The sequence below is a fragment of the Myodes glareolus genome, chromosome 26 (genome assembly GCF_982192425.1).
Source record: "Myodes glareolus chromosome 26, mMyoGla1.1, whole genome shotgun sequence".
Lineage (NCBI taxonomy): Eukaryota > Metazoa > Chordata > Mammalia > Rodentia > Cricetidae > Myodes > Myodes glareolus.
In genome coordinates, this window is record NC_142051.1 from 14,481,139 (window position 1) to 14,493,902 (window position 12,764).

A 12,764-nucleotide genomic window follows, 5' to 3' on the forward strand; every position below is an offset into this window, starting at 1 on the left:
ATCCCACCGATGGCCATACCACCCTGAACGCGCCCGATCGCGTCTGATCTCGGAAGCTAAGCAGGGTCGGGCCTGGTTAGTACTTGGATGGGAAATCAAAACAACTTTGAGATACCATCTTACTCCTGTCAGAATAGCTAAAATCAAAAACACCAATAATAGCCTATGCTGGAGAGGATGTGGAGTGAGGGGAACACTCATTCATTGTTGGTGGGAAGGCAAACTTGTGCAGCCACTGTGGAAATCAGTGTGGTGGTTTCTCAGGAAACTGGGAGACAACCTCCATCAGGACCCAGCAATTCCACTCTTGGGAATATACCCAAGAGATGCCCTATCATACTACAAAAGCATTGTTCAACTATGTTCATAGCTGAACTATTTGTAATAGCCAGAACCTGGAAACAACCTAGGTGCCCCTCAATAGAAGAATGGTTAAAGAAGGTGTGGAACATATACACACTAGAGTTTTACTCAGCGGTAAAAAAACATGACATCTTGAATTTTGCATGCAAATGGATGGAAATAGAAAACGCTTTACTGAGTGAGGTAAGCTAGACCCAAAAAGAGGAATATGGTATGTACTCACTCATAAGTGGATTCTAGCCTTAATTAAAGGTCTTTGAGCCTATAATTTGTGATGCTAGAGAAGATAAATAAGAAGGTGAACCTGAAGAAAATCGTATAGTTATCCTCCTAGATATTGGAATTAGACAAGATTGCCAGGCAAACTTGGGTGCACAGGGCATGGGGGTGGAAGTAAGGGGAGATGGTTGGAGAGAAGGGAGAGGGGAAGGATTGGGGTTGGCTTGGGGGAATGGAATGGGGGGAGGGAGGAAGGATGGATGTGGGAGCACGGAGGTGTGTATCTCAACTAAGGGAGCCATTTTGGGGTTTGCAAGAGACTTGATTCTGCAGGGGTTCCCAGGCCCAAGGAGAGATTATTCCCTGGGCAGCAGAGGAGAAGGTGCCTGAACCGGCCTTAGCCCATAACCATACTGATGAATATTTTGCATATCACCATAGAACTTTCATCTGGCGATGGATGGAGATAGAGACAGAGACACACATTGGAACACTGGACTTAACTCCCTAGGTCCAAATGAGAAGCAGATGGAGGGAGACTGTGAGCAAGGAAGGCAGGATCGGAGAAAACCTTCATCCAACGATGGATGGAGATGGAGACAGAGACCCACATTGGAGCACTGGACTGAGTCCCCAAGGTCCAAATGAGGAGCAGAAGGAGGGAGAACATGAAAAAGGAAGTCTGGACAGCAAGGGGTGCGTTCACCCACTGATACAAGGGGACTGGTCTGGTGGGAGCTCACCAGGGCCAACTGGACTGGGATTGAATGAGCGTGTGATCAAACTGGATTCTCTGAATGTCCCTGACATCGGGGCTGACTGGGAGGCCATTGACAATGGCGCTGGGTCTTGTTTCGTCTGCATGTGCTGGCTTTCTGGGATCCTGGTCTGTTTGGATACTCACCTTCCTGGACCTGGAGGGAGGGGGGAACTTGAACTTCCAGCAGGACAGGAGGTCCTGACTGCTCTTGGGACTGGAGAGGGAGGAGGGAAGGGAGTGGGGGGAGTGGGAGGGTATTGGGAGGAGGGAAAGAACTTGGACTTCCCACGAGGCAGGAAGCCCTGACTGCTCTTGGGACTGGAGAGGGAGGAGGCCAGGAAATGGGGGGAATGGGAGAGTATTGAGAGGAGGGGAGGAAGTGAAAATTTTTTATAAATAAATGAATAAATAAATTAAAAAAAACATTTAGCATATGTTCCTTGCTTAATATTCTTTATGCTGGATATACAATTATACTTGATATCTGTTCCCAGTATATACAGTTTTGTATTGGGTTTGGAACTCTCTTATTTAAACAAAAAGGGGAGGTACTGCGGGAGCACATTCTACTCCTTCAGCCAATAGCCTTAAGTTACCAGTCCACTGGGGTGTGGTCTCTTATTGTAAAAAGCAGCAGGAACCATGTGCTCTCTCTTACTTCCGGCTCTTGTTCCAGCAGCTAGACTCTCTGTTTCCTGTTTGTGACAAGAGCACTGTTGTTTGGGACAACGATCTGTAAGTTTTTCCCCTCAAATAAATAACCTTTTTATTATCCATGATTCTTAACTGATGTGGTATTGTTTTACAGCTTCAGTGAGTGGAATATACCATGATTGGCATGGACAAGGTGATCTTGAGAACTTTCTGAGTGAGTTCAGCTGCTGTTTGAGAGATCTCTAGAGACAGAGCTTGGCCAAAGAAATGGTGGCTGTCCCACAAACCCTGAGGGAGAACAGTCCATGTAAGCTGTCTGAAAGACAGGGAGTCAGGGACAAAAAGGAAGTAGGAGTCAGGGTGTAAAGGGACTGTAAAGAAGGCATCTTTTAGGTCTAGAACAGTAAAGTAGGAGGTGGTAGGAGGGATGTTAGACAGGAGAATATATGGGTTGTTAACCAGAGGGTGAACAGGAATAACTGCCTCATTTATGAGGCAGAGGTCTTGAACCAAGCAGTAAGTGCCAAAAGGCTTGTTCATGGAAAGAATTGGAGTGTTGCAGGGTGAGTAATAGGACTTAGAAGTCCTTGAGATAGGAGACAAGTGATAATAGGATGGATTAAAGGGAAGAATACAGGGAAGACACAGAAGCCCTAACATCTACAAGTTTCCCAAAGAAATAGATGTTCTAAGACACATGGCTTTACTCTCAGAAACGAGGCCATAACTCACTCATAATGGGTGGGCATTAGGGTTGTACCTGCTTGCAGAGGCAGAGAAGAGATGGACTATTTACTTTACACTGTTCTTACAGCTAAAGAGAGATGGAGATCCAATCTGCAGAGAAGGGTTACAGAGGCCACATTAAAAGCAGATAGTACAAGAGATTTATTGGGGGAGGGAAGACTCAAAGAGTGAAATGCCGTGTGGATAGGGGACATGAGAGGTGCAGACAGATAGACAGACAGAGAGAACAGGGGAAAGATAAGAGGAAAAACACAGAAAAGAAACAATGACAAGGTATGAGACACAACTGTGCCTGGTGTCCACTTTTAAAGAGCATACATGTCACATAGCTGACAGAGGAAAGGCACCTGGAGACAAGTGATGATGGAACTGCTCTGGTGGGAGAGGCAGGCTGCAGCCCAAATGGAAACTAACAGTCCCGTAGAGTCACATGTTTGAATGCATCTCCTAAAGGCAGTGGTACCATTAGGAGGTGTGTCCTTGTTAGAGGAGTGTGTCACTATGGGAATACACTTAGAGGTCTCCTATGCTCAAGCTACACTCAGTGTGAAACAGTTTACTTCCTATTGCCTGTGGATCAAGACATAGAGCTCTCAGCTCCTTCTCCAGCACCATGTCTGCCTGCATGCCACCACGTCCAGCCATGATGATAATGGAATAAACCTCTAAAACTGTAAGCCAGCCCCAATTAAGTTTTTTTCTGTATAGGAGGATCCTTGGTCTTGATGTCAGCAATAGAACACTAACTGAGACAGGAGGTGGGAATATAGCAGATGATCATGTAAAAGATCTTTCACACTCATGTCCTGTACTAGTAGGAACAGAAGATGAGCTTGTTGGAGGACTTTGTCTGTTTTTAGGATAACAGGTCCCTGGGGTATTAGGTACCATGATAGATGTGATATAGCAAAGAGAACAAACAGTTTAGAGAATGGAGTGAGCTGGAATTCCAAATGCGCATGGAGACATCACCTTTAACAGGAGCCAAAGCTCTTCAATAAAGCCAGAAAGAAAATAGCAGCAGCCCAGGGAGGATGTCAATAGTTTTGGTGACTTGGAGGAGAGAAATTTGTATGGCATTGCTTCTTTCATTTCAGTGTATGAGGTCCTAGGTTTCTTTAAACTTACTTAGCATTCCACAGTTTTATGCATACATACAATGTACTTTGTTCTTGTTCCTCCCCAAATTCTACTCCTATCCCTTTTCTCTTCCCACTGAGCTCCTTCTGAGCATGCCCTCTTCTCACTTAAGGACTTCTGAGTATGTGTGCTTGTAGCATAAGTGAGTGTTGCTTGCATTTCCTTGGGTGAGTGTTAATCTCTTGAGCAAGGGAGAGTGACTAAATCTCTGAGGAATGGAACTCATCTCTGCCTCTCACCCTCAGCAACCACTAACTGTTGATAGCTACTCTGGTGGCTGGAGGTGGCTGGGGGAGCTCATACACTCCTCCCTCACTTAGATTGAGATGCTAATGGGACCAGTCCTGGGCAGAAAGCCACTGCTGCTGTGAATTTATTGGTTCAACAGCCCTGTTATATCCAGAAGGAAGGATTTCTTAGCACCACTTCCCATCCTCTTTATAATACAAACACTTCAAATGCTTTGGAAAAACAAAGTATTTCATGGAATACAACATGGTCTGGAGTTAGACCCATATGGCTATTAACTGAATGGATATTAAATACCTTGGATAAGCTTAAAACAAGAACAAAGTAAAAGATAAGTTTCTAAAGAGATGCCATAAACAGTTTGTTAAAGGATGAAGTGATATACTATATGTAACTGCAACAAGGTAACTAATTTTCCTTCTTTACTTAAATCACATTTCTGGGTCCCTCACAACAGTCTGCACTGGCTATGGCATGAGAGGTGTCGTTTACAGTGAAGGTGAAAGACAAGAGTGGGGGACAAAAGGGACGGCCACAGAATTTTTCAGATCTAGCCAGCTTTATTCTGTGAGACCGAGGGGAAATTACTTAGAAAGTATTTCCTGAGAGTGCATGTAAGATGTCTGCTCTTGCACAGGTCCCAGGTTCCCTCTGAACACAGCACAGTTTACACTCATCTGTTCCACATTCAAAGGGGATCTGGTGCCCTCTTCTGGCTATCAGGGCACTGATGCATGTGGTGCATAAATAGGGGGGGAGACATTCAAACCCATAGAACAAAATGAAAAAAAAAAACCTGTACCTTTTGAGGCTTAAAATAAAGAATTTAAAAATAAACTATGATGTTTCTCATGCACTTTAAAATGCCTCCAAAATGCTAGAACAGCACACAGGGAATGGCTGTCACTATCAATGTCTTCATGTCTGCATGGCTGGAACATGTCATGTTGTGGGAATAACTGTGTCAAAAGTTTATTAGGGACAAGGGAGAGTGGTCTGTTTACTTTTGAATATTACACCAGCAATATTCAGCGGGTTGCATGTAGATTAGAGTGTAGGCACAGAATATGTATAGATGAGGTTTAGCCAATGGCTATGTGTAGGTTAGGATGTAGGGTCTGGTTAAATGTAGGTGAGTATGTACGCCGTATTAAGAATACCTAATTTATTTTTCCAAAAGGTAAATAATTTTTTCCCCAGAGACAACATATGGTAGTAAGCACAAACAAGATTTGCATCAAAAATCATTTAATGATATTTGAAGTTTTTCACAATGCATTTAGATATGCTGATACAACTCATCTGTCTCAGAGTTAGTTAATATGCATGAAGCGACATGAAGAAAGTTAAGAGTTAGCACAGTCACCCATCTCTCTGGAATATGTCCTGATCAGCGTGTGAGCATTCTCCTAAGGATTAAAACAGCCTGACTATGGGTTAAGGATTTATATTGTAAGTGGTATAAATTGAACAGTTCTCTACTTTTTGAAAAGGTCACACATTTCATGACAACATGTTTCTAAGCTGAGGCAGTCTCAGATCTACAAACTGCTCATTCTCTTCCCTTAAAACCAAACGTGCCCCACACAGCAGTGTTTTGTCTAAGTGCTGGAGCCACACACAAGGTCCTGTAGCTCACACAGCTGCCATTTTACCCAGTATCAAATTATCTCCTTAAGAACTTGTTGTCTGTATATCCAACAAGGGGGAGATGGAGAGTAATTGTGATAGAACGTAATGTGAATGATATCATAGGTGAAGAATTTACAGGTGTGTGTGATGACAAACTGTTTGGTCACTGTTACCAGCATCTGTTGCATCAGCAAACCAAAAAATGGAGGATTTTCATAAAACAATGAGCAGGTAAGGTAGCAGTCAGCCACTTAGGAAACAGTCTCCATTTTGCTTCTGGTTCTGGTTTACCCTGATTGTTTGAAGGGAAAACCAAGGAAGTGTGACCTTTCCCATGACTACTTCTAGAGCGAGAAAGAGACAGAATGAGCTGAACTGGAAACGCACAGCGGTTAGACTCCACAGCCCGCGACATACTGGCTGAGATCTCGGTTTTGACAGTGGGTTTTCCATGCCACCCTGTGAAGAAAATGAGTTGGGAGAAATGGTTAAGTTCCCCTCCTCTGTCACACAAGTACTCTAACCTTGAGGAGAAACAGCGTACCAGTGACACTAATGCTGATTGTTTCTGGGCCATGATCTAGTGCGAAACAAAGCTATAGCTGCAGGCAGAAGCGACTACTGATGATGGAGCTCTGTCTGCAGGGAGGTTTATTCCTCCTGAACTTGAGCAGAGCACAGGATGCTCACTGTCAATGGGACGTCTCAGGAACAGAACAGTTAGCTCACTCTACATATAGTCTGGATATTTGAAAAGGAAGTATTTATGCATGGAATTCTCAGAATTCAGAGAAATTCCCTAAAACTAACGATGTAGAGAAAGGCCCCAGCTGTGCCTGCAGAGATCAGAATGACACTTGAGCCTGAGAAAGACTCACTGCATAAAACAAAAGAACCAGCAGTTTCTTCTTCCTAAGTTCCGACATACCATGCTTTAACACCTTGTTGACTCGCAACTGTCTTTGCACATTTGATGGCTTGAGTGATGTCATCCTGGAGCAAAACTGAAAGACAGGGGTGAGGAATGACAAGGATGGTTAGAGAACCCATTTAGTTCCGATCCAGGCAGCTTTCTTCTGTGACAGTGAGCAGTGAATACAAGAAATTTCTTCACAACTGTCCATGCATCTGTGATTATTGGAAAGAGTCCACTTGACATGGTATAAGTCATTTTATTTCTCATTTATGATGAAAATGGGGTTGGTATATACTTGACTGGTAGAGTGTTTTTAGAATTACAGCAGTGATAAAAGGTAGAGAACACACTGAAGTAATGAGGAGTCCCTGGTGGCTGTGTGACTGTCAGCTACCATGAAGGAAGTTCCTCTTGCTTCTCACACTGGAAATTAGAACATGCTAATAACTGTCACCTGGGTCTACCATTGGAAAATTCATCCTAAGAAAACAGATACTGCACCGATGGCTCAGTGGCTAAGAACATTTAGATGGTCTTCCAGGTGACTTAATTCCCGGAACCCACATGGCAGCTCTTTAGTGTCCGTAATACCTGTTCCACAAGATGGAAAACCTCTTCTGACTTCCATAGGTACCAGGCACACAACTGGTGCACAATCCTATATGCTTGCAAAACACCCACACACATAAAGATAAATGAAAACTTTAAGAATGAAAACAATACACAAGTCTTGAATGGATAAAGCTCTTCCTAGCAATTTATAACAGTAAAATAAACAGAGCCAGGTGCTCTGACACTCAAGACCTGAGGCTGTAGAGATAACTCAGGCTCAAGAGCACTGGGTAAGCCCCAGGATCTTGAGTTCCATTCCCAGCAAACATATGGAGTCTCATAACCATCTATGATAAGATCCTCTGACCTCTTCTGGAATGCAGGGAGAACACTGTAACCATAATAAATAAACACTTTTTTTAAAAAAAAATTCTATACATGTGTGGTGTTTTCAACATAGAGAATATTGCTACTGCAAATTTATTCTCTTTTTAATATTCAGGTCAATACTTGTTACTATTAACATCTCTTGAACCTATGCAAGTATAATTTGTGTAAAAATAGGAATTCTTTACATGTTTCTCTGTGAGTACATATGTACGTTATATATCTCTACATGAATCCACAGAATAGATGTACAGTCTAGAAGAGTATTTTCCAATGGTTTCAACATATATAAACTCTCTAGGCAGTCAAACTGGGTGTGATATTCCTCTATCCTTGTATATTCTAAACCCTTTCAATGTCTGCAGATCTGCAAAATGCTTTTGCAGATAGGCTAAGGAGATAAAAAAAATATTCCACCATCTATTTCTCTTGAAATTTTAACAACCAAATTTAGCAGAGTAGAAATTAATAGTTCACTGTTTAGTGCTTGGCTAAAATGTGTCAAGTCTTGGGCTCACTTCCCACACTGAATAGATAGAACAACATTGACTGATTAAATTCTTGCACGGAAATTACATATTACTTTCACCATGGTATGAATTCAAGGTCTTCCATCCAAAACCTCCATTCTGATACGAACCCTGTGTGCTCCGTTTCTTGTTGAAAACAAGTTTCTTCTTAAATACATAAATCTGTTATTTTATTTGATGAGATGATGTCCATCTGGGAGTGAATAGTTTGAATATGCTAACTAAAGAGTTTTAAAACTAAACTTGAAATAAGTAATTCACTCTAAGATCTCTCAACATGAAGAGCACATCAATACATACACAGAGGAGCCAGCTGGACAAAATTCCAGGACTCCATAGTACCCTGTCTTATGATCTTTATTATAGTAATATATTCATTTCTATATGCAAGGAGTCCTTATAATAAAATCCATTAGGTAAAAAGGACCATACAACAATATCTGTAACTAGCCATAAATAAACTGTTAGAATGGAAATCTTCAGAACAGAACACAAATAAGGCCACTTACAATTACTTGATATATATATATATATATATATCAGAAACATTCATTCATGTTATAAAATGACAATTTGTTACAAATACTTACGTTTATTAATTTTAATTATGTTTATGAGTAAGTGCGTCTGAGTACATGTTTAATGAAATGTCAAGTTTTAATGATACCATCTCTTTATTTTTATATTTTCTACTACTTTAACATGTGTGTCTCTGTGTCTGTTGGTATGTGCACCCGTAAACCTGTACATGTGTCTATTATTATGTAGAATTCAGAGGACAGGTACAAGGCCTGTTCCTTAGAAGCAGTCCTCATTGTTTCTGAGATAAGGTCTACCATTGGAGCTGGCTTATAGATTAGGCTATGCTGGTTGACCAGTGAGGTCCATGGACTTGCCTGTCTCAGACTCTGCAGACATGGTCTAACAAATGCACGAAACTCAGAAAAAAAAAATGATATCTTGAAATTTGCAGACAAATGGGTGAATCTAGGAAACACCATATTGAGTGAGGTAACCAAGACCCAGAAAGGCAAATATCATATATACTTATTCGTAAGTGACTTATAGAAATAAAGCAAAAAAAAAACGCTACAATTCACAACCCCAGAGAACCTAGGTAATAAAGAGGACCCTGAGAGAGACATACATGAATCTACATGTATCTAATAAGAAGAAGAAAAAGCCAAGATCTCCTGAGTAAATTGGGAGCATGAGGATAATCGGAGATGGAAGAAGGAGAGTGGAGAGGGAGGGACAGATCGTAGAAAATTAATAGTTCAATAAAATCAATTAAAAATGAAAATACAATGATTTTATTACAAAAAAAAACAAACGCTTTCCACCAAATTTTTATGTGGATGCCTTGGATCAAACTTCGGCTTAGGGACTCCTGTCTAAGCTGCCTTCCCAGGCACTATTTGGTTTTTAATTTGGGGATTTTGGAAGTGGAACCCAGGACCCTCTGATTGGTAGGTAGGGCATTCTATCAGCACACTATGTCCTAAGCCTAATGTCTTCCTTGGCGTATTTTGATGTGGATGACAATGACTTTCTAACAGTCAAGACAGTCTGCCCAGGTTCTTGATGTTTGCTTCAGTGTTGTCTCCTGCACAGAATCTCTGCTCTCAAACCTAGGAGCAGGTGACTTGTTTGCTATCTGAACTAATCCTTCCATGTCTTACCGCTGCAGGATATTCCACAGGTGTTCACTGCATTCGGGGTTTTGCCATCATTGCACCAGTATTTGCTATTGATCTGAAATATCCCGTAGTCGGTGCTTTTGGGTCCAGAGTTGTAGTTTGTAGCCTTTGTGTTAAAGCTGCTCTCATGTTGAGCCAAACACACCCCTAGAAAAAAAAGAAGATTCATCAATAGCAGCAAGAGCAAATGATTTATACTGGATACCAAAATTAGTTTATTGTTCTTGCTGTCTTTTACAAATGATTTATTTGTAATTACAAACATACGATTAGAATATAAAATATGATGCAAGTTCAAGCCAGGCCTGGCTGTGTTCCTCAGAGTAGTCCCTGGTCTCAGTGATCCTCCTGCCTCTACCTTTCAACTAGGTAGAACTGCTGTCCCTACCAGCCAATGAAAATTTTCAAATGCTCCAAACAGAATCTATTTGAAAACAAATCGATTTGCACTGAGAATAAACAAGATAAGGTCATTTCAAAATATTCAAATATATGAAACAGACACAGTGGTACTCAATTATATTCTCAGCAGTGGTTAGGTAGAGGCTGGTGAATCAGTATGGGTTTGAGACAGCCTGGTTTATATAGCGAGTTCCAGGCCAAACAGTGCTATAGAATGAAATCATTCCCCCTGCTCTTCAAAATAAAATAGCTCTTTCTTCCACTGTTTCTCCCTCTTCCATCTATCCTCGAAACCCCTCTGCCTGAAATAGAATCATAGAGTAATTAGGCAAATTTGATAAATTAATCGCAAATACATATGGTAATAGAAGATTTCCTATGAGAAAACTAAGGATTTCCTAAGATAATGCTTTAATAACCAAAGGGAATTTGCATGTTAACTTAGAATTCTTTTTTTTCTTCTGTGGCACTAAGTATCCTACTTTTGCAGGAGATTGAACATGCAATCTCCTGTCTCAGCGTTCCATTGTTTGAATTCCATGAGTGTGTAGCACCACAAATGGCTGGTGAGAATATTGAAAGCAAGACCATTAGAATAGGAAAAGCTATTCTACAATCCAGTCAAGTTCATCAGTTAACCCATACATCTAACCACACATCCATCCAAACATTCATCCATACACCCATCCATTCATTCAATCAATCATCCGTAGGTCCACCCATTCATCCACACATGCGTCTCTCGGCTTATTTGTTCATGGACAATTAGTCATTGAGTAGTAATGGTCTTAATCTAATCTGAAAACCACACTAGTTATAATGTGATAGTAGGAGTAAGCCATGAGCAACTGTTATTCATCCATGTCTTCCACTGTGTAGAATGAAAGGCCATCGCAGAGTGAAGAAACACACTAAATCATTACACCCACAGTCTCAGATATCATTTAAGCAGCATCTAGGGGAAATCAGATCCCTCTGCCCTGCAGAGGAAGTTCAAAAAGCTTGAAAACATTTCTCTAAAACTCTCCATAGCATAGTGAAAGAAATGAAGACAGATGCCAGTCACTCCAGCTCTGAGAACTCAAGCTCTGAGCCCTCCTTGTTTTCTCAGCCCCCTGTGGACTTTCCAGTCTGAACCAACCTGAAAACCCAGTGACACTCTAAGGGCGCCTCTGGTTCTTTTGTCTTAGCCTGGCACAGATGTCCCTCCCATGCTCTCCTCACCCCAGTACCTGTGATGATAAAGAGAAATGCTGATGTTTTCAATCAAACCAAGTCAAACACACAGGAATCCCACAAGCTTATTGACTCTGGGTCCTGTTCTGCTCACTTATTGCTTTCTTATACCTGTTCTGTAAGGGCTGCTTGTCTAAGAAGAGACTTACAGTCTGCCAGGCTGATTCCCTTGTAGCCATCCAAGCCATTTTCTTTCAAAAGTTTGGCTAACTCGCAGCGTGTATAGACCTTCGCATGGACGGTAGCAGAGAGCAAGAGGAACCCTAGGGCTAGGAGAGCCTTCATTTTGCCTGGGAATCAACTCCGCAGCTGCCTGGAGCACACCAACACCAGTATTTAAGCACCTTTTAACTCCCATCATCCTCTAGTGGTTTGGGGGATCTTCCATGTGAACTTTGTACCAAGCAGGAAGTTCTTATTGATCCATAAACTTGAAAATATTTTTTTTATTTTCTCCCAGTGTTTGAACAGAGATGTTCTGTTCTATAGACAGTGATGAAATGAGACCGTGTAAAGACTTTGCTCACAGAGAACCAGATTGCAATCCTCCTAAACATGAAGCCCATATTATTTTATCTTGAATATGATCAATATAGAGAGAAAAGCGGTTATGTTTTACTGCTTAAAAAAGGTGTGGCTATAAATCATACGTATATTAAAATGTAATTGTTTTTTGTGTATTTACCATTTTGTATTGTCTTTTTCACCTCAAACTCTCTCACATAGACCTGCCCACATAAGTAATCTCTTAGTATTTTTGGTTATATGTCTTTGCTTAGTCAGTTTCCTTTTGTAGACTTCTAGATTGCATTATACATTTTATATTGTTGCAAACCAGTGTCCTGGTTTTTTTCGGTGAAAAGGTCTCACTGTGCAACCCTGACTGGTTTGTAAATTGTTATTAGAGTACAGTGTACTTGAACTGTTCTTCCTCCTGTGTGCTGGGGTTAAACATATGGGCAACCATGAAGAGCAATCAGATATTTTTTATTCGTTTTGAATAAAAGGATTTATTCAAGTCCTTTCTGAGCATAAGCAAAAGAATGGAAAACCAATATACTGGTCATCATTTGACATAAGAAACAGTGTCTTTAAAGCCCTGCAAACTTTCTGTCCACACCCTGAATGACAGTTTAATACAGAGCTGCGATCATCGAGCCTCGTTGTCACATTTCCTCGGACCTTCACATTCCAAATAAAGACACAATTTACAACATTGTGAAAGTGGATCAGGATGGGAACAGAACTCCGTGCAGTGAGGTGTATCAGCAGGAAGA

At 41.2% G+C, this 12,764-nt stretch overlaps 1 protein-coding gene across 1 annotated transcript; it reads right to left on the reverse strand.

Moving 5' to 3' along the window:
• Positions 1 to 5,590: 5,590 nt before the first annotated feature.
• Positions 5,591 to 11,772, reverse strand: LOC125389987 (lysozyme C-1-like). Its single transcript, XM_087901928.1, has 4 exons — positions 11,637 to 11,772; positions 9,832 to 9,996; positions 6,693 to 6,768; positions 5,591 to 6,223 (listed from the first exon to the last, which is right to left on the reverse strand). Exons 1-4 carry the CDS (start codon positions 11,770 to 11,772, stop codon positions 6,157 to 6,159), a joined length of 444 nt encoding a protein of 147 aa, XP_087758054.1. The 3' UTR covers positions 5,591 to 6,156.
• Between the last annotated feature and the right edge of the window lie 992 nt (positions 11,773 to 12,764).